The 26,537-nt window shown below is 37.4% G+C and overlaps 1 protein-coding gene across 1 annotated transcript; it reads right to left on the bottom strand.

Annotated features, from left to right (window-relative positions):
- Nucleotides 1–12,237: 12,237 nt before the first annotated feature.
- On the bottom strand, nt 12,238–23,063 carry cmtm6 (CKLF-like MARVEL transmembrane domain containing 6). The gene is made up of 5 exons (XM_041245099.1): nt 22,777–23,063; nt 22,258–22,372; nt 14,053–14,229; nt 13,194–13,292; nt 12,238–12,588 (listed from the first exon to the last, which is right to left on the bottom strand). The coding sequence occupies exons 2-5, from the start codon at nt 22,369–22,371 to the stop codon at nt 12,415–12,417; spliced, it is 564 nt and encodes a 187-aa protein (XP_041101033.1). The 5' UTR covers nt 22,372; nt 22,777–23,063; the 3' UTR covers nt 12,238–12,414.
- Nucleotides 23,064–26,537: the final 3,474 nt, after the last annotated feature.

The raw sequence follows: 26,537 nt of genomic DNA, 5'->3' as shown, positions 1-26,537 counted from the left end.
ATATTCCTGGCATTCTCCCTGCCACACTGCCATATTCCTCCCCTTGTGTGCGCAGCACGCATGGCCGCCATCGGCCACCCCCCTTAAAACATCAACCCCATCCCCTCATGCCCATCTTTCCCCACATGGATTCCTGTGGGTGGATTGGTGATCGAGGCTGTGGTAGCGGTCCTCTTCTTGGAAGGGTGTTGATCAAAAAGTGCCCCCAGTCTCCGCAGATGAGGCACAAACATGTGGCTTCAACAGCACTGAGGTAGTTGTCCCAGCTGCTCTCCCTGTTTGGTGCTGGTGCAGATCCTTTGCTCCCCTCCAGGGACGGCCGCTCCTCCCCTTCTTCCACTTCGGGGCAGGTAGCTGGGATTGGATTTCTCTCCAGTAGGGATGAAATGATTTTTCGATAGTACGATATATCGTGATTACGAATATTCGTGATAATCGTATCGTTAACATTTTTGTAATTATTCGATAGTCACAAACTCAATAAACGTGCCTGAAATCAGAACAGATGCTTTTCTCTCCAAATATGGGTACAATCATCGGTGTGTACTAGGGCTGCTACGCTAATAGATAAAAAAAAAATCTATTTTTCGACCGATTCCATTACTCATTATATAGATGGATATACGTGGATATAAATACTGGATAAGATAAGACAAGCAGTGGGCATGCTCTTCGTTTCCTGCTCGTGTTAACTGGCATCGGATTTATTGGTCCCATCCTACCAGAGAACCAGTTTTGGAAATTCATTGTAAGTACGCCCATCTGAAAATTCACTGCGCAAAAAAAAAAAAAAAAAAAAAAAAAAGACCCAGAGCATGACGATGATGTTATTATTAGTATTATTTAGGCTGGGATTTCCGGGATAGTGAAGGTTAGAAAGTACAGTATTAACAAGATGCAATGCATGATGCTACAGCTGTCGCTGAATTTACAAAACAATAAAAAGAAAAAAACGTTTTTCTTAAACTCGTGTCTAGTTTATATAGCTTACATTCTAAAGTACTATAATCTGTTTGGAATACATATTTTAGTAACATGCCTGTAATACGTTAAACTGGCTAGGCTTGTTTTTTTGTTTGTTTTTTTGTTCTTAATTTTTCTCTTGATTTGGATTCATACGTTGTTTTTTTCTGATTTTATGTGAACGAAAAGACACACATTTGCCCGTTTTCCCATTGGAAATAGTGATATTTTGAAATATCACTGTCCTGGTCACAAAAGCAAAGTTTGTGGGGAATAATAGCCATTTTCTACACTTTTGAGGCATAAGCAATTAGGAAATAACACTTACTACCCAAGAACAAAAAAATAAATAAATAAATTGTTACACAGTGTTATTTTGCTTCACAGAGTTAAATGAAGCCTGTGGAATAATGCTACATTGCCAAATTGAATTACATATCATTTTGTAGACTTCCATACTTAACGAAAAAGCTTTGTTAAAGTAACATTAAGGTTTCATTGGCAAAGTCCAAGAGGTTAGAAAATTGCAAGTTAAGGTAGCCACACAACCGTAACTCTGCACCCTTATGTGCATGTTTCCTGTCACACTTGACATCACATATGACCTAACATATGACATCATCAATGACATCACTAAGCACATGACAAATTCTCCCCGAAGACTGGCCATACGAATATAACACTGGGAACTCAGTCTTGCCCAGCTGCACTGGCTACCTGTAGTTCAGGATTACTTTCAAAATTCTCCTGCTTGCCTACAAGGCCCTTCATCACACAGGTCCAGAGTATCTCTCTGTAGGGTCGCAAAATGAAGTGCAGAGATGATCAGAGACAATCGATCACACCGTTTTTGTTTTTGATTGTTCAAAGGTTTATTGCAGTGGTCATCAAAATACAGAGCGCTCCGGAGAATAACAGTCACTTCATCAGTAACTAGTGTATTCTGCCTGGGTAAGGCACTGTGGCAGGCTGGCGAGTGGATAGAGGCCCAGAGACAGACTGCAGTTCAAAAAAATAACTATTTTATTATAAATAAACAAAAATAAAGTGCACAAGGGCAAAATAACAGATACTCAAACACAAATAAAGCAAAAACAAAACTCACAAAAATAAAGTTTCCAGGCTGGGCAATGCCTTCACTGGATTTAGAAAATTCAAAAACCACAAAACAAACACCAACCTGCTTCCTCAGCTCCCTCTCCCCCAAATGAGAAGCAGAGGCCTCCTTTTATATCAGGTGGCTGGGCGCTGATTGATCGTTAATCAACCTAATCAACTAATCAACCCCAGCCACCTGAACATAATAAACCCAGGCAGGTAGGGGAAGTTAACCCCATCCCTGCCAATTTCTAAAGAGCAGAGCTTTGCTCTGCCACAGGCACATACATGGGTTATATAGTTTCTACATAAAATTCCCTGCTCCTATCAGGATTTGGCACGCAGCAGACATTCATTCTTGCCTTTAGTGCTCTCTAAGCCTGGTATCTGTTATTATCTGTTGTCTAGATTGCTACTTCAGGTTTTTCACTCCATCGTATTCGTATGCTTCTTTACGACACACGCATCCACAATGTTTAGAATTCACATCCTAGCGTTGTATTTAAAGTAAAATGCCTGTATTTAATGTATTTGCATTTTTTCTTACTGTTTGTATTTAATGTGCTATGCCTTGTATTTCACTGTATTTAATGTATTATAAATTGTTCCTCACTACCTTGTGAAGCGCTTTGTGATGGTGGTCCACTATGAAAGGTGCTATATAAAATAAACATTCATTGATTGATTGATTGATTGTGATTGGTAGCATATTCAGTAACTGTATTAGCATTCCCACAATGTTTGCTGTGAATGTGTGTTTTAACAAACAACAGAATTCCTTGTACTCAGAAATGTGGAATTCATGTTGAGGTATGTAGCGATGAGTATTAGATTTTTGGAAAGGAACACATGAAAAAAACTGAAAAGAAATGGGACATGCAATATGTAAAACCCTACATGTTAACACCTTCCATTACATTTCACTGAAAAGGCCAGTGAAAGGGTAGATGGGTCTACTATAGTAGTGTACTGTTGATACATGTATGCTGTGGCACACGAAGCATTGTTTTATGTCTCTTGTAAGCATAACATCCACGCATTACAATCCACCTGTTGTTTATGTACTTCATTGAGTATTGTTAAATTTTAAACTTTTAAATTCCCACTGTAGATGAAATAACAAGCAAACTAGCAGGATCTACATGGTTCAGCACACTTGATGCCAGCTGTGGCTACTGAAGAGTCATCATACTTCATCACATTCAGTACTCTGTTTGGAAGATACAGGTATTTCACAAGAGCATTGCTCAGCTGTTTGAAGACTTGGAAGGATTTGTAACCAACACTGACAATCTCCTAATCTTTGAAAAGATGAGAAGGAGCATGATTTCAGACAGATATTCGAGAGTGCAAGACAAATTAACCTAAAGTTCAATGCTGAGAAAAGCAAAATAAGAATCAAGTACTTGGGACACACACTCAGTCAGCAGGGAATGAAACCACATCCGAGCAACATACAAGCTGGAAACACCAAAGGATAGGAAAGAGATTTCTAGGAATTTTTACTTACCTGGGAAAGTTCATTCCACACCTATCAAACTTAACAAACTCACTCAGAGAACTACTACAGAAAGACATTGCATGGCACTGGGAGAAAAATCACAAAATGCAGTAAAGAAAACATCACTCAACAATGCTGACACCTCACTAAAATACTATGAAGTGTCACAGCCAGTGGAAGTATCAGTTGATGCCTCCAAAACAGGACTAGGAGCTGTACTGCTGCAGAACAACTTGCCTGTAGCTTATACACCAAAAGCCTTAACAAAAGCACAGGCCAATTATGCACAGCAAAAGAAGGAAGTCACTGGTCATAGTGTTTGGTTGTCAAAGTCTCCACCAGCTTATTTGTGGCAAACAAACAAGAAATAGAAACAGACCACAAACCGCTTGTGTCTATCTTCAAGAGACCAGTAAGCAGCACCACACCCAGAATACAAAGACTGTTGAAACTACAGCCAGCTGGCATTGACACACAAGCCTGGGAAAGAGATGTATGTGGCAGACACAATCTACAGAGCATTGCTAAAGGATGATGCTGCGTGGAGGACAAACTGGTGGTGGAACTCACAGCACAAGTCCATATGATAGTAACCAACTTCCCTGTAAGTGAACAAATCAAACTGGAGGAAATGAAATCAGACAGAGAAGGACAGCACCTTGATGTCACTCAAAACAGTTATTCATAATGGATGGCCTAATAATAAGGAAGATACTCCAATAGCTGCAAGAGAATACTAGAATCACAGAGATGAGCTCAGTGGGAATTGCTGATGAAGAATGAAAAGCTGATAATACCAAGTTCAATGAGACAAGAAATGCTAAGGGACACCAGGGAAATGGCCCGGAAGTAATGTTCTGGCCCGGAAAGTGAGGTAATATTGAACGCCCTGTGCCCAAATGTGACATTTGTTTACAACATAGGAACTCACAGCAAAAGGAAATACTTGCTCCTCATGAGATCCCAGCGCGCTCTACTAGGGGACAGAGCTAGTCTCATGGCGTGGAATATCTGATAATAGTGGATTACTGGTGGCTATACACCACAGAAAGGAACAGCTCCACCAATAATTTAGCAGATCTAATCTGAAGATCAGGCTAGGGTCTCAGCAACACTCATATATATCTCTGATATATAAATATATATATATATATATATATATATATATATTATATATTTATATTATATACTTTACCAGTGCAGCTGGACAATGCTCCTCTTTCCTGACTTGTATCTATCATTGATTCGTTCTGAATATTTTAAACCCAGCCCAACTACTAAGTGGCAGCAACTTCCAACATTTCTATTGGAGGATTGTAGCATGCATGTGAGATTTAAAATGAGATGTTCGTGAGATTTAAAGCTTTATTACAGTACGTAGTATTTACACACTCGTGGAATTAAAAATAGAATTGCAAATTGGACAAAATGTAAAAAGAAAATGCCTAAACATACAAAAACCCCAGAAGAATATGCTTGTGACATACAGTACTGTGTATAAAAAGCGAAAACCCCGAAAAATGATTTACATTTAACTCAAAAATAGCACTGATAAATTAAATGAATAAAAACCGATAAACAGTAGCCCTACTTATGTGTATCACCTGCAAAAGATATATGTACACATGCATTAACAGGTGCTTTGTTATTTTGAAAAGGAGTACCTGTCAAAAGTTTACATACCCCTATGGAAATTTATCATTTTTCTAGAAATTTCTCAAAAATAAAGAATTGTAGAAAACATTTTTGTAGCAGAAGTTTTGCTTTTGTGGATGAAAAAAGTTACAAGAAATAGATGTCTACAATTATTTATTTCAGCAACTTTTTTTGCAAAAATGCCAATTCAAAAGTATTCATACCTTTTGATGCTATGATAGTGTTGTCTACAAGGTGCTAGAAATTCTACTTTTATAATGCAGAACCTAATTCTAGAAAAGTCTACAAAATGCTGAATTATAGGTGAACATTCTTAGAGCGTATAAAAGGGTTACGTATAGGATGATTGCTGTCATTATCAATAAGTAAACATGGGAAAAAGTAAAGAGCTATCTGAAAATTAAACTGAAAATTATTTATTGTCATAAAGCTGGAGAAGGATACAGATTTCTAAGCTTTGAATATCCCAATTTCAACTATAGTGTCTATTATCAGAAGTATATTCTATTGCCAGGACAGCATTTTATTAAGGAATCTAAATAGTTGCCCTAACCATACTGTATCACAGCATCTTTTGGCCAACCCCCCAGATAAGGCTGGAAATGAGGTGGAGGCCGAGGAGAAGGAAGAGGAGGTAAACTCAACAGCACAGCACTGGCTGCAATACGAGGTAGGTTTCAATGTACCTAGCTTGAATACTATTGGTAAGTGCCACTGAATGAAGATTGGCATTTATGTGAGTTACCACCTTGACTTTCGGTGATGGAATTGTCCTGTATATCAAATTATATTCAGTTTCCCATCTGAAACTTTGCTATGTAGCTTTACATTAAAAAAAAAAAAAAAAAAAAAAAAAAAAAAACTATCAGAACCACCTGCTTAAAGGATTAACAATGTAAATATTTTAAAATATTGAAAGACAAATCTGAGTCGAGGATATCAGTAGTTAATATAACTAGAAGTTGCAAGCAATTTTATGACTTCTAAGGAGTTATTGTGAAATGTAAGCATTTTGATTGGTTGCCATTCACTCAGTTGTAGACATCACTTTCCATTGGCCTTTTTTTATACAAACTTGACCTTAATAGTAACAACACATTTAACCTTAAGGAGAGGTCAAAGGTCACGATCAAGGTAATTTTTGAATAGCAGCCATAAGGGTTCCTGTCTGTGCTCCATAGTAACCATGACCCTATTTACACTCTGTAATGAGTTATAAGCTAATTTTACATTAGACCTTAAGAACAGGTCAAAGGTCAAGGTCAATATCAAGGTATATTTTTAATAGAGCATACATTAATTCCCATAGGCATCCACTACTCTGAAGTTTTTGTTCAACTGTTCATTTTATGCGCAATGCATGCAACTAGAGCAATGCTGAAATTTGATTGGCCCACGGCAGCCACAGGTTTTTTTTTTTTTTTTTTTTTTTTTTTTTTTATTGCACAACTTAGTTTGGGCAAACTTGAAAGAAAACCATACTTGGATCATGTATGCCAAGTTTTGTTTCGATCAGATTAGCTGTTCTGGAGAAGACATTTGTGTGTTAGTTAGGTTATCCAACATGGCCACCATCTTGGACAATCCCTAACCAGATTCAGAACTCTGACAATAAGTGGTTTCTGACAAGATGTTTTGTCCAAAATTTGTCATAAAATCCAATATGGATGCCAAACCATGTGACCAATCAAGTTCATTCAGCTGTAGACATTAGTTCCCGTTGGCATCTACAACTCTGTGAAATTCAAGAGTATTTGTACAACGGTTTTCATTTTATGCAACTTTAAAGGTTTTGTTAACAGAAAGAAAAATAACAATAATAATCTTAACAACAATAGGCTTCCCAGCCATGGGATTGGAAGCATAATAAATCCACCTTTTGAATGGTTTCAGACTGACTAGCTTTTGCCTTTAAGTAAGTATTATCTCATGAACCACATATGACATCTAGCGGCTGTTGTTCATCATTACCATTTAATTTTCTGTGGAAATCATTGTGGGTCAGACTCATTAGTCATCATTAGATTGGTTATAAGTCGCCATGCTCTTTTTCAATATTTATTTTTCAGGGTTTCACAAAATGCCGTAATAAATCACACCTTTTAATGTATGTATTTGACTCGGGTTCTCCTTTGGAACACCACGAAACCAATAATACAACAGGTTTTGCCACTTTTTAGTTTAAGAGTTGTTTGTGACAGGAAACAGGAATAGCATTAACAGGAAAGCATCTGGTACGATTTCATTTATTTCTATTTTTGTAGCTTTCTTATCTCTGCCCTAGCTGCATTTGGTCAGCTGCTGGTCAGAAGAAAGGAATACATTGAAGCATTAGCTCACAGACCACCTGCCACAGGTTGTAGAATGCTTTAATAAAGAACCAGAGTAAACCTGAAAAACGACAAAAAAGGAGCAAGCCAACTGTAGTTGTAAGTTACAAATTGATGAGTAAATGGCTATCATGCTATTATGTTTTGAACTTGTCAGGAATTGCATGAATTTTTTTTTTTTTTTTACTCCTGACTGAGGTGTTATTGTTTTATAATATATGCCCATTGGGTGTAGACAAGTACAGAAGCAAAATGCCTATTGAAAGATCTCCTAAACTGTGGCGTCATAAGAAAAGCACACTGAAGGTCCTGTGGCACACTGTGGCGGCTTGATCACACAACAACGTCTTGTGACCTCATGCCACCACTACTGATGTTAAAAAATGTTCATTGAGTTACCATTTTGGCTGTTATGTTACTAGATGTCAGAACAAACCAGCAAAAGTAAAGCAACTGGCTGTGGGTATATGCATATATTAGATTTGTTGTATTGTTTTGTTAAATTGGTTGCATTTCTCTTGTGTAATGAAGTCAGCATTTGATGGTCAGTAAGTTTGGTTCACATCTACAGTTTCAGACAAAAGTATTCACACTCTACACTTAATATAATTCAAGAAAACATGTTAAATACAAGCAATTAGTAAATATTAGCCACTAATTAATGACAAAAATACAGACATTATAGTAGTTCCTGACAAAATTTTGGCATCTTTACATTAAAAGTGTAAAAAGTGAATAGACCTAATTTAAAAATATATTAATTGATTGAAAACTATTACTCAGGAAGTTGCATTATAAAATCAATAGGCAGAAAAAGGGAATTATTTTCAACATCATGTTGAAGAAAAATGTTTTGGCAACACAGCAGATGATGTTCAAGACAAAGGAGCTGGATTCGCGTTTGAGAAATTGCACTCGTAGCAAATTGCAACAAAGGAAATGGCTACATAACAGTATCAAAGAAATATGGAATAACAAAATCCACAATCAGAGCAATAATCAAGAATACAACAGAACAAATCCAACTGAAACGCTTGAAAGAAGTGTACATCGGTGGCAAAGTGGTCTGTAGTGCGTAGGTGTAGAGGTGATGCCGTGTACAACACAGACAGTCCAAACAATGTTCACGGTTAATTAGAGCTTTATTTGGCTCTTCTGGCCATAAAATAATGGTACTGGCAAATACACACCAATGTGTATCTGCACAGCTAAACAATACTGGGTTTCAGTCCCAAAATAATAACAAGTACAAGCAATGTACAGGCACTGCTCCGTGTCCTTTTCACGGTGCTCCAGTGCCAATGGTGAATACATGATAAATAGTGCTCAGTGTAGTATTGTAATCCGGGTTGAATGCTGGCTTCACCGTGACAGCTCCTGTGCGTTTTCCATCTAATAAGTACAAATCGGACATGGTGAGTAAGTAAGACACAAAACAAATGCAAAACACTCATGGTTGGTTTGTGGTTCGTCAGCGTTCCGTTAGCAACCATAACAAAAGGAACAGATTGCTTCATCACATCCCGATATACCTTTAGTAACGCCCCTTTGGTAGTGATTCAAATCAGGTCTCCTCTAATCCATGACTGACACCGCCTACCGCACTAAGGCGCCAACTTCAATTATTGTGGCTTCACCCCCTTTTTGTATTGTTGACTTCCAACTGACCCTGGAATGAACTGTCAAACCATCCAGTCCGGGGCACTGTTCCTGTTATACTGTGCTCTCACAGTTTGGGAGGGAGATTGTTGATTCGGATTGTTGACCCAGATCACAAGACAATGTCTGGTCGAAGGTTAGCGATGGAAAAATAAGCCGTTGATCAACATCCGCCAGCACCTTCCCATCTCTAGCAGCTTCCAGTTGTCCTGGGCATAACTGCATTTCATGCGATTGAAGATCGAATGAATGCAGCCATGTATCAAAACATTCTACAAAGTATAATGATACCATTTGCTCGCAGGCTATCCAGTTTTACATAACTTTAGCATAATCGAGGCAGAAGTGCTAAAGGGACTAGGAGCTCTTAAAATAAACAAATCCCAATAGTACTCAAAGAAATGAAAAGTTATTTACAAACCGCTAACCAAGATCATGCAACAGTCTTTTGACACGGGTTGTACCGACAGACTGGAAAATTGCAAACGTAATACAGATCCACAAAAAAGGAAACAAAACTGGACCAGGTAACTACAGACCAATAAGCCTGACTTCTATTATATGCAGACTTAAGGAAACTATAATAAAATCCAAAATGGAAAATTACCTATATGGTAACAGTATCCTGGGAGACAGTCACATGGTTTTAGGGAAGGGAGATCGTGTCTAACAAACCTGCTCGATTTTTTTGAGGATGCAACACCGATAATGGATAATTGCAAAGCATATGACATGGTTTATTTAGATTTCCAGAAAGCTTTTGACAAAGTCCTGCATAAAAGATTAATTCTCAAACTGAACACAGTTGGAATTCAAGGAAACACATGTACATGGATTATGGAGTGGTTAACATGTAGAAAACAGAAAGTACTCATTAGAGAAGAAACCTCAGAATGGAGTGAGGTAACCAGTGGAGTACCACAGGGATCAGTATTAGGTCCTCTGCTATTCCTAATCTACATTAATGATTTAGATTCTGGTATAGTAAGAGAACTTGTTAAATTTGCAGATGACACAAAAATAGGAGGAGTGGCAAACACTGTTGCAGCAGCAAAGGTCATTCAAAATGATCTAGACAAGATTCAGAACTGGGCAGACACATGGCAAATAACATTTAATAGAGACAAGTGTAAGGTACTGCATGCAGGAAATAAAAATGTGCATTATAAATATCATATGGGAGATACTGAAATTGAAGAAGGAATCTATGAAAAAACGAAGATATAACTTCTGGAGTGGTCTTCACAATCACCAGATCTTAATCCAATAGAATTGTTTGGACTGACCTAAAAAAAACTTTCACCAAGATGTAACATACTGGTTAAGTATCATAAATATTGAAGAAGTAAAAGGGCACACAAAATAGTAAAGCAGGGGTACTTGCCAAAAATTTGTCTGCAACTGTACATTAAAAACCAATGCACACATTCAGGTGTCTCAATTACTCTTTAATACAATTAGCAGTTTGAAGACAAAAGTTAAAGAAGATAAAAAATACGGTAATTTTAAAAAACATAAATATATTACAAAATGATTCACTTAAAAGATACGACTACCCAATACAATAGTTACCAAACAGATTGCATCTACCGTGTTTACCTAATTGTTAATACAAGAACTTTACAAGAAGACAACATTGGTGGGATATTCATGTACAAAAAACACTGAAATCTATAATAATTTTTTAAAAATAATTTTTGATTTAATTTATTTAATCATAAAAGGCACAACAGAAATGGTACAAACTACTGTGTATTCTTGTACACGTGGATTTAACTATGATCTTTTGCATTCTGACAGATCTGCATAAACAATACAGTTAAACAGTAAGTCAACTATAATATTGTTTTTACCTAAGGCTTAAACTTTTCAGTTTTTACTTTCCAAATCTTTACCTCGTTTAAATGTTAATTAGTCGTTGTTCAGCTGTCTCTGCATCCCAACAAAAAGAAAACTACTAATTAAAGACTAGGTTTTATATTATTTTCTTCTTTGCTACAAATCAAGTAGATTTTAAATGCCTGATATCAGTGTAGACTCCGTACTGGGTATTTTATGGTGAAAAGAAAATCTGTCAGGTCAACTCTGTAAACACGTGCAGTTAGGGTCAGCGATGAGCTATTAACGTTTAATTAGGAAACAGAATCGGCTCAAAATAAGTTTAAAGGGACGTCATGTGATCAAAAATAAACCCCCAAAACTCCAAGCCCTAATCACTCATAACGATATAAAAGATAACTATGTTTCACGAAACCATTCTAAATAAACACACTGTTACTACCCCAAAATAGAAATGTATACAGTATCAAAATATAAGAAGTCCCTCATAAAAGAAAGAAAAAAGATTTAACATGTTGTCCTCAAACACAGAAAACCATGAATTTATATTATCTAATATTTCTGTTACAGTTATGCACCCTACAAATCAACAGGGGAAAGCTGTGTACAAGAGAAGATTGCATACATAAGACATGATAATCACAAGTATAAAAACAAATACAAATGATATAGCTTTTATAAATGCTTCCTAATAATTTTTAAATATCATTACTTTGTAGGAGTTTTCTCATCTTTTGTGCACTAGAATTCTTGAATATAGTGAATTATGTTGTAAGTAGTCTACAAACACCCACAAATGATCTATTGTACAAGTCATATAAAAAAAAAAGAGAACAGGATAGTGGTAATGTCTGGAATTTTGGCCAATTATGCTCATAGTTTCAGAAGTTAGTTTTTATTTTCTGATACAGTAGTTATAAAATGTACATTTTTACAAAAGCAGAATTTTAAAATCAATTTGTTTTTTTATAGTAAAATGACACAATTAACTACTTCAGGGGCTGGATGGAGGTTTAATTGGTTCAATTAAACAATTTAGCACAGGGTTGGGACGAAGACCAGGGCTGGAAAGGCCAACTTTGACCATCCCTTAACTACGTTTCAAATAAAAATAACAATAAAGGAACTTTCTCATTGGCCTTCCTGATCCAGCCAACCCATTTACCCCAGGACATTGCCTTCTTTAAAAAAAAACATGGAAAAAAACATGGAAAAATTAGATGACACAGCTGTATCTTTCCATTGCTGTAATGCACGTATCTACTTAAATCAGTAGTGTTGGAGATAAAAAATAAAACAAATAAAATCAAATTTAAAAAATGGCCAAAAAAGCATATCTTCTCCACTGAAAATGAATCCTTAACTTGCCTAAACATTATTTGCTGTACTCCCGTTGGAATTCAATTTCTCTTTCTCATCTGATTCTTTATTTTCAGGGTTGCTGGTAGGCGCGTGATTCTTTGGGCTCCATGGAAATCCTTTGTCCTTATAAATTAGGACAACATCGATCAAAAATGCAAGTGTTGCCAAAAATCCAAAGACCTGCACAACAGAAGTGAGAAATTTTGTAAAACGTTTTATTTACTTAACCCTCTACTGTACATTGCATGTTAAAAAATTCATATGATATGCTTTTAAAACATAAAAATCAGAAACTATCAAAAGGCTTGATAGAAATAGAAAATTCATGTTGAAGCAAACACAGGGGTCTTATTTTAAAGCAAGACCAATGGCAAAAGAAAATGTACATATCAATTTAAATATTATAAAAGCTACCAAGAAACTATTCAACACAATAATTTACTTATCCTTCTTACAATATCATATTTGCTGTCTTACTAAAAATGAATGGCACTGTACTTCTCAATACACTATGTCATTATGCCCAAAACAAATTAAACAATTACTACATTTCTGAAAAGTAAACAGGAATTTCCCCTGTAGCCACACTGAAATATGCCAAATGCCACAGAATATGCAATGAAAAATGTCAAAAACACTACAAATCTAATTGTTTACATGTTTTACAACAGCAATATATTGGAAAACTGCCCTTCGGTTCCTAGCCCATACAAGTTGTAACCAATCCCCCCCATAGGGCTGCTATTCTCTATAAATAAATGAGCATAAATGAAAAGTATACTTACAAAAGCAGCATTCTCCAGATTGGTTCCATAATTGCTGGCAGCAAATGCAGACGAGGCAATCAGGAACAAAACTGCTATTCCAAGAGTAAATAAAAAATCCTATGGATTGATAAAATAGGGTATAAATAAAACTGAGGTGCAAAAAAAATGAAGCATGCATTTTGAAAGAACAGGGTCACTCACTGATACAGTGCACCAGTACAAGTTTTTTAATTTCTCGTTCAAATTCTAGGTTTATTGTACAATGCTCATTATTATAATTTTTAATCTAACAGCTGTGCTCAGGTGGACAGACCATGGGTTCCTGAGTGGCGCATCCAGTAAAGGCGCTCCACGAGGAGTGCAGGATGCGCCCTACAGCCTGGAGATCGCAGCTTCGAATACAGGCTATGTCACTGCCGAGCATGACCGGGAGTTCCTATGGAGGGTGCGCAATTGGCTGAGTGCCACCCAGGTAGGGAGGGTTTAGGTTGGCAGGGCAATCCATGGTTCACCGCACACCAGCAACCCCTGTGGCTGATAGGGCACCTGTGGGGCTGCAGTGGAGCCATTCAGAGCTGTGTTGTCCTCTGGCACTATAGGTCTGGTGGCTTCGCTGTGGATCCGCAGTGCGAAAAATGACGGATTGGCTCCATTTCCTGAGTTGCCAGGGGGTTGCAGCAGTGAACTGGGATAAAAATAATAATTGGGCATTCCAAATTGGGGAAAACTCAACCCATCCTTTTCAGTTATGTAAATTTACACAACTGTTCTTCCTTTTCAGTTATGTAAATTTACACAACTGTCCCCCAGTTTTCATTGTCAAAGTGATTATGATCAAAGAAGCAAGGTACGTATATATTGGTGAAAGAATTCTTACCACGTATGGGAGGTGGCTAACTCCGACTGACTTGAACAATGTGGTTTTAAGCAGGATCAGCAGTAAAATGGTAAAAAGGAAGGCTGTGCAGCTGACAAATTCAAAGAAGTAGAGCGCTCCACAGTTAGAGCAGTTGTTGACCACCTCTTCACATATAAATGCAATGAATGACAAGAGCTGTAGAGAAACAAAAGTACATTTACTGATTAATTAGGTCAGACCAGGGGTGTGCAATTCATGTCGCCTGATGCCTGGGACAACAAGTTTTGCTGTTATACTTTGCCTGTCGGACAAGTACTTTTTTATTTATAAATTTTCCCTATGTTTGTTCTACTGCTAGAAAAGCACTAGATTTCTAAGTGCCACTGAAATTTCTATTTAATTTTTTTGGTAAATTAGCAAATAAGTGATATTGCTTTCTTAATACATGAACCTGACATTTAAATGCAGCAATCTCGTGTTGTGTAATTTATACATTTATTTCTGAGTTTACTTTTTTTTTAATGTTTAGAAGCATTTCAAGACAAACTTTCCCTGGCAGAAAATGTAATGTTTTTTTTTTTTTTCCTTTCAGTTTTAGTGTTACTAACATAGATTGCCATTTACCATATTTACATATATTTTTTAGATGAACAGAAGCAATATTAATTATTTATTGGATATGAACAATTCGTTCATATTGATTGACTGTTAAATAAAACCCACATGTTCAAAAGCCAGAGAAACCTAATTTTGACTGTACAAAAAGCGAGTTCATTTCTGAAGGCAAGAGTTACTGAATTTATTTAGGTGTGACAAAAGGTTATTTTTTTGTATCTAGTTTATGCAGTGTCATTTTTAGACTGCTTTGCTACTGCTTGCTAACCAGAACAAGCGCTAATAAACACCGCAAGACTGTCCAGGCTACCAACCCCTTTAAACATTGAAAGGGGGGGGGGGGGCCATTTGTCCACCGCATAGGACCCACAAAGAGGTAAAGCCGGCTCTGTCTGTCACACATCTTGCTCCCCATGGTTATTTTTAATAACATTCATTCCGAGTGGTTCTTTACAACTACATTTGAATCTACTTACTCATCAACATTAGAAAATGATGCAACATTTGCATTGCATCAGCTGCTTGCGCAATCTGTCATTTTCACTAGACAAGTACTAGAGTTCAAATATTATTACCATAATGCATTAAGATCAGGGACCAAAAGTCTTTTGATGGAAATCCCTTCAGCCTGTATCTTAATGTAATTTAAAGTATTTGTAAACCATCGTATACAGTGATTTACATACCAGTAATAAAAGCTTTCATGAAAATGAAAGCAAACCATGAGTCAAGTTATTTCCAGTCAGTAGTACAGGCACACAGTTTACTACCCTATGTGTGCAGTGCTAGCTGGCTGTGTTATCAAATGTTTCTCAAACAATTTGCAAGTGGAGCACCGCCCTGGTATTAAATGCACCACAACTCATGCAGACTATGGGAATGCCCAAACCAAGGTTTTAAGATACATGTTAAATATAAGTGTGATGTACATACATAGGATTTTAAACCCTGTTTGTAATGCTACAATTTTAAATTCATAAATGTTCCTACCAGAAAAAAAAAAAAAAAAGTTAAAAAAGTTACTATCAATCATTAAACAATTTTGGCTTACAATATTATAAAATTATGTATTTCATCCATGCAAATGTCAAGACAAACAAAAGCAAACCCCCCCACAACTTTACATTAATCCAGATTTATTTTCGGGGTGCTGTTTTTCAGTTTATCCCGCAGATGGTGCTGTGGGTCCGTGGTCTGATTTACCAACGATGGTAAACAGAACCACGGGCATACCAAGCGATGGTACACAATACCGGCGCCTTGCAGGTGCTCAAAGAAATAACAATGAAAACAGAAGGCAAAAATAACAAGGGACAAAATAACACAATAACAAAACTACAAATAAAAGGTGCTGCACTCTGCAGCAATATCCCGGTCGCCGCTGCCCGTGCGACCCGGATCTCCGTCCTACGCTGCCGGCTACCTAGCCTGCTCTGTTATATTTTTAAGGGGTCTGCCCAAGGGTTCCCCGCTCTCACTGTCTCACTGTGACACTTTCGTGTCTTTTTCTCTCCCGGCCGGTTCTCGGTCCGCGACCAGCGTTTCCGCACTCTCAGCGCGTCTGTAAGGGCAGCCCTGAGGAAACAGTAGAGCGTTATTTTATAGGACCAACAATCTCCCAAGACTCGTCTCTCAGCCATTCAGAGAGGGGGAAAGTCCACACACCCACTTTCCCACCTCCCCGTGTCACTGCCATGACTCACAGGCGGTTGTTGGGTGACTGCCGCCCTCTTCCTGCAGCCCATGAACACGCCAGCAGAGTCAGCACAGATCTCTCCCTGCTACAGTACAGTATGGCTATTTTAGTTATTTTGTGAGCCAGTGGTATAAAAATGATACATATAGGTATTTCTAGTAAATGCAAAAAAAAAAAAAGAAACGCAAAAACACCATTTGGATAAAGAAATTCCAAAGAATCAGATTATAGTAAAACAATTAAATAAAACGAGAGACTGCAGCTTCCAAAACAAATGAACAAAAGTTAATAATCTAATTTGATAAATATTCAGCACTGTGGTCTGCCTGCAATATTAAGTGAGATGTATGAAAAACATAAGCATGATTCGCACAGGACTAAAAACCAGGCAGGGCTTGAAATTAACCTGTCCATGCACTAGCCACGCAGACATTTTACCAGCCAACATCATTCCTGGGGGCAATGACGACAAAACAAAATACAAAAACATTCAACATTTATGAGCAGTCTCAACAGGACCTGAAATCTCAGATATAGCTTCTGAGATGTGTTGGGCATCTGCCCTCTAATTCACAAAACATCAGAAACCAAACATCAACAACAACAACTATTTCAACAATGTAAGTTGTTCAAATTAATATATAGGGAGACCATAGATGCATATTTAACAGTAAAAAAAAAACCTAAGAATTTATACATGTATAATTTAATTAACTATTTACAATACACTCAATAACTACAATAATGTTTTTACTGTACAACCCAAAAACTAAATGTTGCGACACATTTGAGTCATTAGCCTTGTATTTTTTGTTTTCACTCAACTTCATTATGAATAAACTGTGTTGTTATGTTTTAACATACTACAATAATGTTCATTATGGTAATTGTTTGTTTTTTAGTTTTAAAATGTTTAGTAAAACGTGACCTATTGTTTGACCTCATTAGTACTCCCGGCGCCCTTTGCTAACGACATCTTCAGTCAGGGTTGTAACCAAGTATAAATCTCCACATTTTTATAAAATGACTTTACACTTACTTACGCGTTTCAGTAAATTCAAACGATAAACTTCACATCCCGCACCAAGGAAAAACACAAACGTAAAATGCCATTAAGTGGGGTTGGCATTGCAGGGGAGATGAAGGGAGGTTTCAGTTCCAAGCGACTGTTTTCTAAGCATTACTTGTGAATCCTTATTCACCACTGCTACACCCCATTAGAAAACTGACTTCCCTGCATTTTTTAATGCAAGACTAAATGTGAGAGTATGTACATCTGTTTTAAGTACTCGCCCAGAGGACTACTAAGACACAGACATCAGCTAGTTCTGATCTGATTTATTTCACCTCGGGCGAGCAGGAGTTTCTAACTCTGCTGTGACAAGATTCCGAATGGTTTAATCTCTTTGGTGCTTCAGGTTCTGCTAGACGCAGAAGTACAAGAAGGAAACCAAGTACATAGCTATAATGGTAGATTAAACGACTGATGTTGGAAACACAGCTCAGCTGTCTTGTGCTTTCATGTACTAGTATGTGACTGACAGTGGCCCGAAAGAATGGTTGTTCTGTGAAAATGTGTTACATTTACTAAAATAAAAATAATAAAAATGCTTTTAAAAAGACCAAATTCTCATTGGGCTTATTTATTTATTTTTTAGATTCTACAGATTTTTATTTGTATTACTATGCAGGCCAGCCTGTACAATATTGTTAACTATTAAAAAGGTGCACAGATTAATCTACCAATTAATTAACTAATGCTCATAAATTAACAGATCAAAAATTTTAATCAATTGTAAGCCCTATATATATGCATTTTATTTTATTGTCACACATTAACATTATTGTTGTCTTAAAGATGTTTTGCAACCTGTTTATTTTTACCATTCTGAGAATTTATTTACGGAACAGTAACTTTATTTATGGAGCCATAATTAAACAGGTCTGTTGTTTGGCCAGCTAAGAATACATTCTTTGTCAGAACCTTTAAAGCATGCTAATAAACCGAGTTAATTCTTTTGGTTAAAATAAGGGGCAAGAGGTAAACTGATTTTCTCAACTGCATTTCATTTTTAATGTGTTTATCTATTTAAACAAATGAGAATGTAACATAATTGTCAGTGTCCAGTCAACAGCGTAAAATATGTTATAATAGGTCACAGGGACGGTAAGTCGGATCTGTTCAAGACCTCAACTCTCACAAATAGGCCACCAGTTCTCAATCTGTGGGCTGACACTTAATAAGGTCATCAAAAAAACAGACTGCAATGAGTAACCATCTTCCTGTGAGTTCACAGCAAAGTGTACTAACTAATAACCAAAGTCTCTAGCAAATAAAACTAATGAATATGCAGTATGTGGATCTGACCCTGTGAATATGGTGTAGAGACATTCCTTGATGATCACCGCCTCTAATTCCATCAGTGAAACTGGACAAATGTAACAGTGACTGGGCAAATGATGGACTTTTCTGAAAAACAGACAAGCTTAAAACCAGTTTAATGGCAGATGTTGAAGAAAATGCTAATAACTCAATGCTGGAACCCAGAACTACTCAGGATGATTGCAAACATCAAGACAAGATCACTATGCGGTTGCTTTTAAAATGCTATTACCCGACTCTATGAAACAGCCACCACGCTGTATTAACACTAGATCTCTAAATTTATCAAATTCTAAAACGTTCCTGGAAGTTTTGTCTGTTTTAGATTGTACTCATTCTGGAGCGGTCGAAGAGTTGATAGAGAACTATAATGCCACTCTGACAAACACCTTGGAAACTATTGCACAGGGCTGTATTGAAAGGTTAGAAGGTTTTTTGCTATTCAGGAGTTTTTTGTTTGATTGTTTCAAACCTTCGAAGGTTCATCAGATGCCATTCACGCACTGTGTTTTTTGAAAATGTGTGAATACTATAAATCACACATTTAATGTCACTCGCATGTAAAATTCAATCTTTTTATTTGTATAATGAATATTACTTTAACAAAAGTTGTTGTATTAAAATCCAACCAAATCTTAGCAATTCTATATGGTGCCGCTGCCATGTATGGAGCAGGATATATTATCCAAAGCACTGGGGGGGGTACCTATAGCGGTTGTAGTGCTTCAGTAAAATATGTACTGAATACCTAGTGTACAAGACAGTGCAAGAGAAGTACTATGAATATATTTGAAACATACAAATTATACGCTAACACTAATAATTTTAATTTCGAAAACACTGAGCACCGTCCGTCCCTCCCCCCTCCAGTGTGTGTTAGCCAGAGGCAAATTTCTTCATTCAACATCTCGACAGCAAAGTGCTGTATTGATCAAACAGTACTGAAAGAAATGTCTCAAAACCCCTCTGCTGTTTAGGATTTTTTTTGTAAATGCCCAGATGACCAAAAAAAAAAAGTTGACTGCAAACTGTGCAAGCGTCTCATATCATGGAGGTATAACCAATCTCTGAGGTCACTTTACAATCATATTATTGTTGTTGTTGCTGTTCTTGCTATGGTTAGTCATAGTAGTAGTAGTATTCTTGCTTGCATAGGTTAATGGATCAGACAGCCACAGGACTTAAACCAAAAGCTCTTTTATTGGCCCTTCCACACCATTTTAATAAAGACACAATTCTATAGTAGTAGTAGTAAAACGTGACTGTATTAAATTAAGTTTGTTTGCATGTGTCCATTGCAGTTAGTTCTGCTGCAATACAAGCTTAAGTGCAAGCAGCATCAATTATGTGTGCATAACCAATGTGTATTTTTATTTAAATTATAAAAACATGATTACTGTTCTATATAAATGTATTTTTAAACTGCATATGTTTGTTTTATTCCATTCATATGGCTTGCCTGTAAAATAGGCTTTTCAATCAAATATAAACAAGTAACTATGGTGACATCACCAGTAGATTATGCAAACTAGTACCTTCAGAAGGTTCGAACCTTCCTTCAGTAATGTGTTCCAAAACGTCGAAGGTCAAAACGTACCCTTCGTTGCAGCCCTACTATTGCACCCTATAAACTTAAGAAACTGTCTACAAAAAGATTCTCTCCTTGGTTCAATGATACAACACATATACACAAATGTGTCTGTCGCAAACTAGAATGCAGATGGCGAGCTACCAGACTTTAGGTACATTATCCAACTTGGAAAGATAATCTTTTAAAAAAAAAAAAAAAAAAAAAACAGGGCTGCGTTGTCTCTGCTAGATTGGTCTCTTATTCACAAAAACATGAACGACTCAAGATTTCTCTTTCAGTCCATAACAAAATTAACAAATCCATAATTGGGAGTGTGTTACACAAAATACTCCTCTAAGCTGTGATGAGTTTATGAATCGCTTGTCTGACATCAGCTGAGCAACTGTATACCAAATAGACATGTCAACGGACAAAATTAATTATGCAAATATTCTTGGTCTGTCTGAATCTAAACAAACCTAAGAGCATTTTTTTATTGACGGGTGAACAAGAGCTGGGCATTATAGTTAAATACAAACTCACAACATGTACATTAGTTATCATTTCTAGAACACTTTTAAAAGAAGTATATCCAAAAATAAATACCACCGTTTTAAATATTATTTCCTAATTCGTTCAGGATAGCAGTAGGCCCTAATAAAACCTTTGCTCAAGAAGCCCACCCTCGATCCCAATGTGCTTAATAACTATAGGCCTGTATCCAATCTTCCTTTTTTATCTAAGGTGTTAGAAAGTGCTGGTGGAGCAACTTAACAGATTTCTTGTCACACACAACATGCTGAGACATTTCAGTTTTAGGCTGTATCACAGCACTGAGACGGTACAAATTCAAGTTACAAATGATGTCCACTAACACGGGCTCGCCTTTGGTGCTTGTTTTACTGGATTTAAGTGCAGCTATTGCATTGAAATTATTGAATGACTTGCCCAGTATTGTAAGGGAAGCTCCCTCGGTTGATGTTTTTAAATCTCAATTAAAATCACATATTTATAGCCCGGTGTACCCAGTTATCTAAAATGATATTCTCTCTTCTCTATATGCCATATTCTACTATTTAGTATTATTTGACTTAACATTTATTTTAAATACATGTAATTGTTTTATGGGTGTTGTTAATATTACAAATACTATTATTTGTCTTTTCTTTCTTTTTCTCTTCCTGTAAAATGCTTTGTGGTGGCCCTCGTTAACGACCCTATACAAAAATACTGACTGATAAAATACTAATGGAAATATAACAAAAGGCACTGATGCACCTCCCAGCTAGCTCCACCTATCAAAAGCCTTCTGCTCAGCATGATTGGAACTGTATTGCTACAAGGAGATGCAGCTTTACATGTCAGGCATTCCATCAACAAAAAATTATCAGTCACCTCAAGTCCATCGTTCTCCTGTTTTGAAGAACAGCAGAGTTTTGGTGGTAGGGAACGGTTGTGATATTCATACTGCACCACGCATAAACCAAATTGGTCCCTGAATCTGTCTGGTTTACAGCCCTTTTAAATGCCCCGAAGTATCCCTCTGCATTGTTTCACAGTACAACTTTAATATCAAATTACAATAACCAGTTACATTAGACAGAGTTGTTAACGTTCGCAATTTAGGCGATAGTGTCAAATTTACTGAATAGAAACTTTGTTATGAGTTGTAATTTATTTAACTGACAAAGGCTGCCGAAGCTAACAAACTTTCCTGCTCTGAAGTTGACTTTATGCTAGCTCCGTTTACAATTGCAATGTAATCATAACCCTGTCCCCCACCCCACCCCCCAGACAAAACTAGTCTCCGTATTTCAAACACAACACATACGTATGCACTATAATGTCGAAATTTATTTTTTATTACGCATTTTGTATTACTATAACACATGCTATGCATTTTTCATAATAAGATATGTTTTTTTACATCACAGCGTCACAAAACAATATACTACTTACCACTTCTAGAATCTTTATCACAGCCCTTTTTTTGTCCAAATGATCATCTGTTAGCCACCTCTTCGACTGCTCTACTGGTTCTGTGGTATTACCGTATACATTGGCTTCACTCATCCTGTCAGCAACCACATTGAAAATGATATTACAATGTGAAAAAAAGAAAGAAAAAGAAATTATGTTAAAGAACCGACAAAGACACGTTCTCAAAATGGTGACCTTTAGTGAAACCGAAAGTGAATCTTTTGTCCTTGCAAATAACCGTCATCAAAACTTTACACAGTACTTAAATAAAGGGATTATCAAAACACATTTCCTCAGATATACTAGTATGATAACTCTAGAGTCCTTAAACTACTGCACTCTTAAATAACTACGTGTCTTCTTATAACAGAAGCATAACCAATATTTACATTAATCTTTACTACTACAGGCTAATATACTGAATTATATGGTCTCAAAAAATGAAAACGCAAGACAATATACTGAATATCATATATAAAGTAAAAGAAAACTGCTTACTTTTCTGATTTCGGTGGTTAAATAGACTGCTGTGACAACTTTCTTAATTTCTTCTCGAAGTTGTCTAGTGCAGCCAGACGGTTATATAAAAACGTAATTCCCCTTGGAGCTGCTTCCGCAAAATGATAGAGGGTGTGTCGGTTCCGCAGCATCTAGCTGGTCGAATTATGTGAGGCCTTAGAATGACACATGTCACTGTCAAGAAAAAAAAAAAAAAAAAAACGCCAATTATGTGTAACCAAATAATTAATAACGATATTGTTATATATCGGCAAATACTAAACTCCACTTTGCTGTTTCCAAAAACAACGCAGGAAATTGCTTAACTCTCACGGGAAGGGCTGTAAAAACGAAACAAAACAAAACAAAAACGCAGTGTGGTTTTGTCATTGACCAGGGGACTTTACAGGTGTAGCTCGGTATAAATAATGTGGTGTGCTGCATTGCTGGCTACGTTGACAAGATGGTGAACTTCATTTTGGGTATAGGACAGTACAACATACCAGTACAACTGGTTTACAGCATAATACAAAGGCTGTGTCATTTTATCTACTGGCATGTACAAATCAAGTTAATGTTTCTGACATGGTATTGTTTCCACTGCTAGTACTAGTAATCTGACTTTTATATTAATTTAATTGATGTACTATTATAGTGTATTATTATTAAAGTATTAGTCCCTTGTTTTCTTACTTTGTTGGTTTCAAATGACATTTGAAAATCATTCTAGGGGGTTAAGGGGGTAAAACAAAAACAAACATTCCTGCCCTTATGGAAATATCCTATAGGAATACTATAAAAAAATAATAAAAACTATAGGAAATCCTATAGAAAGTCCTATAGTAAATTGGGCACAAGTCCTATAGAATATCCCATTGGACTTGTGCATATAGGATATCCTATATCACTGTCCTAAAGGGTGCTGAAGGATTCAACTTTAGGAAGCTAGGATAATCTATAGGACTGACTTCTACAATGTCCTATAGGATCCTCTATAGGACTATTCTCTAGGAAACTGTACTGAATTGTCCTCTAGTGTCCCTATGGATATTCCATATGACTAGTAAGAGAACTAGGTGTTCAGCACACTTACAAGAAGTGTAGTTTAACAAACAAGCCTCTATAACAGTTCACATCGGTAAATACATTGATTGGTAAATAACATTGTTGCAAATAGATGACCTGTAGACAGATGACACAAATGACATTGTGAGAACAAAAGAATACATTGCACATTACAGGTACATTTGTTTTGATGCTTTTTTAGGATCCCCAGTAAAGCTAGCTTGATAGTAAGGCATATCAAAGTCACATTGATGTAAAAGCAACATTTGTTTCCCTGTGACAAAACTTTTTAAATTCTTTGCACATTAAACTGTACATAGGCCTGGACCAAACCAAAACCTGGACCCACCCATTAATCACAAATTACGAACCTAGTATTAATGCTGGAGGCACTGGATAGCATACGGGAGGCAGAGAGAAGGAGGGAGGAGCGTTACACCGTGCTCATTGAAAGGGTAGGGCTGGCACTATCAACAACACCGGCCCCTACAGGAACAAATTGGTGATATGTTTCCTTTTCAAGCTGAAATGTTTTCTCCTATCTTCCGTCCTAGAAAAACAAATAACGAGAGAAGGACCGCAAAATGGGAGCGAGCATCATTGAGACAAGGCTGGGGTCTGGTGGGAGAACGCTCGGATGGTAACAAACGCCACTCAAAGGGAGTCGGAACGCAACGTGACCGAGAGGGCATGGTTACTGGGCCATCTAGGGCAGATGCTACTCCCGCCCCTCTCAATGTACTGGACATGTAGTACTCCAGCGACATAGTGTGGGGGCAACATAATGACCCGTCACTAGTGCACGCTTGGGAACAGGTCCGATCCATTGAAGGTAAGGATGTTGACGGTGCTGGGGCACTAGTATTTCCACACTTCAGTATCATGGGGGAATTACTGTATAGGGTAAACCTTGCCGTGGGCACAGGACAGCGTGTAACACAATTATTGGTTCCCCCGTCTTGTCGGCCCAAGGTCATGAGGCTGGCACATGATATCCCTTTTTTTGGGGCACCTCGGAGCTGACAAGACATCCTCAATCTGAGATTGCCTGGATTTGGTAGGTCGTTTGGCCCAGGACAACCTCAAATCAGATCAGCTCCGGCAACAGCAGCATTACAATAAAAATGCACGAATTAGAACCTTTCGACCTGGAGATAAGGTCATGCTGCTGCTTCCCTCCTCAGAATCGAAATTATGTGCTAAATGGCAGGGGCCATATTAAGTGATTCGGGCTATAATTATGAAATTAGACAGTCCGATCGCGGTAATGAATGTGAAATTTATCATGTAAATTTATTAAAGCCCAAGGGAGGCCTTATTTATAGCCCAAGGCCAATCTAGTTTTGCCTATGCCATTAATTTGGGCGAGTCTACTTTTGCACTTCTACACTCTCCCCGACAGCTTCCAAGTGCCTGTCAGGGTACTTGCCCCGCCTTCACTTCTGACAACAATGTAGCAATGCTGTGCTGGGTTTCCAGCGCTGGTGCAGAAAAGGCAGGACACCAGGGCTGGTTTTAATAGCTTTTAATTCACTCTCTCCGAAGAAGTTAAAAGTCAAAAAGTCTCACTCCTCCATATGCATATATTATCAAAATGGATATTGGGACTAATGTTTTACTTGGGTTTTTATTTATTTATTTACTGTTTAATATCAAGTTTTTCTTAAACCTTTGAGTTTATGTACAACCTCCTGATGCTTTTCATTAGTTTACATTTTAGGCCTGACAGCTGAAGAAAAATTTGAATTTATGATAAATAAATCAAGGTCAATCGTCCAGAGATTGTAAGGCAATACAATTTAAAAATGTGAGGAGTTAACATTATTATTATTATTATTATTTATTTCTTAGCAGACACCCTTACCCAGGGTAACTTACAGTTGTACACAAAAAATACATATCAAAAATTACAGTACAATTAAGAACAAGATACAAAATACAGTGACTTCAGTCCTAATAAAAGCAAATAAAAAACACAGTACGATTTGATATAGGGGCAGTTCAAGAGCAGATAACAGTGTTGATAGTTACATCAGGGTTAAATATGAGTGCAGGTACAAAATAGTACAGATTGGGTTAAGTTCAGGATTAAATACAGTAAAATAGGGAGCAGATAAGCGCAAGTTAAAGTGCATTAAAGACAGTGCTGTATAAACTAGGAGAGTTGAGTTTTACAGGTGTTGTCTGAAGAAGTGTGTCTTGGCGCCAGAAGATGGTCGGACTGGTCAGTCCTGACAGGAAGGTTGTTCCACCACTGTGGGGCGAGGGTGGAGAAGGAGGGGGCTCTAGTCTTCTAGTGCAGGCAGAGCGGAGAGGTCGGGTGTGAGCGGAGGAATGGATTAGTGTGGGAGAAGCGAGGCAGAGAGAACACCTGGCGAGCAGTAGAGTTCAGGATGAGTTGGAGCGGACGGGTGGCAGACACAGGGAGGCCAGCCAGGAGGGAGTTGCAGTAGTCTAGGCAGGAGAGTACCAGGGCTTGGACGAGGAGCTGCGTAGAGTAATTGGTGAGGAATGGTCGGATTCTTCGAATGTTGCTCAGGAAGAATCGACATGTGGAGAGGTGCTGGGAGTAGGAGAGGCAACGGTCCAGGGTTACTCTGAGGTTCTTGGCTGAGGAGGAGGGAGAGAGTGTGGTGGATTCCAGAGAAATGGAAATAGAGAGATCAGAGGAGGGGGAAGATGAGAAGGGGAAGAAA

The sequence above is a fragment of the Polyodon spathula genome, chromosome 3 (genome assembly GCF_017654505.1).
Source record: "Polyodon spathula isolate WHYD16114869_AA chromosome 3, ASM1765450v1, whole genome shotgun sequence".
Lineage (NCBI taxonomy): Eukaryota > Metazoa > Chordata > Actinopteri > Acipenseriformes > Polyodontidae > Polyodon > Polyodon spathula.
The sequence above is the reverse complement of the archived record's forward strand: the minus strand, read 5'-3'. Positions and strand labels throughout refer to the sequence as shown.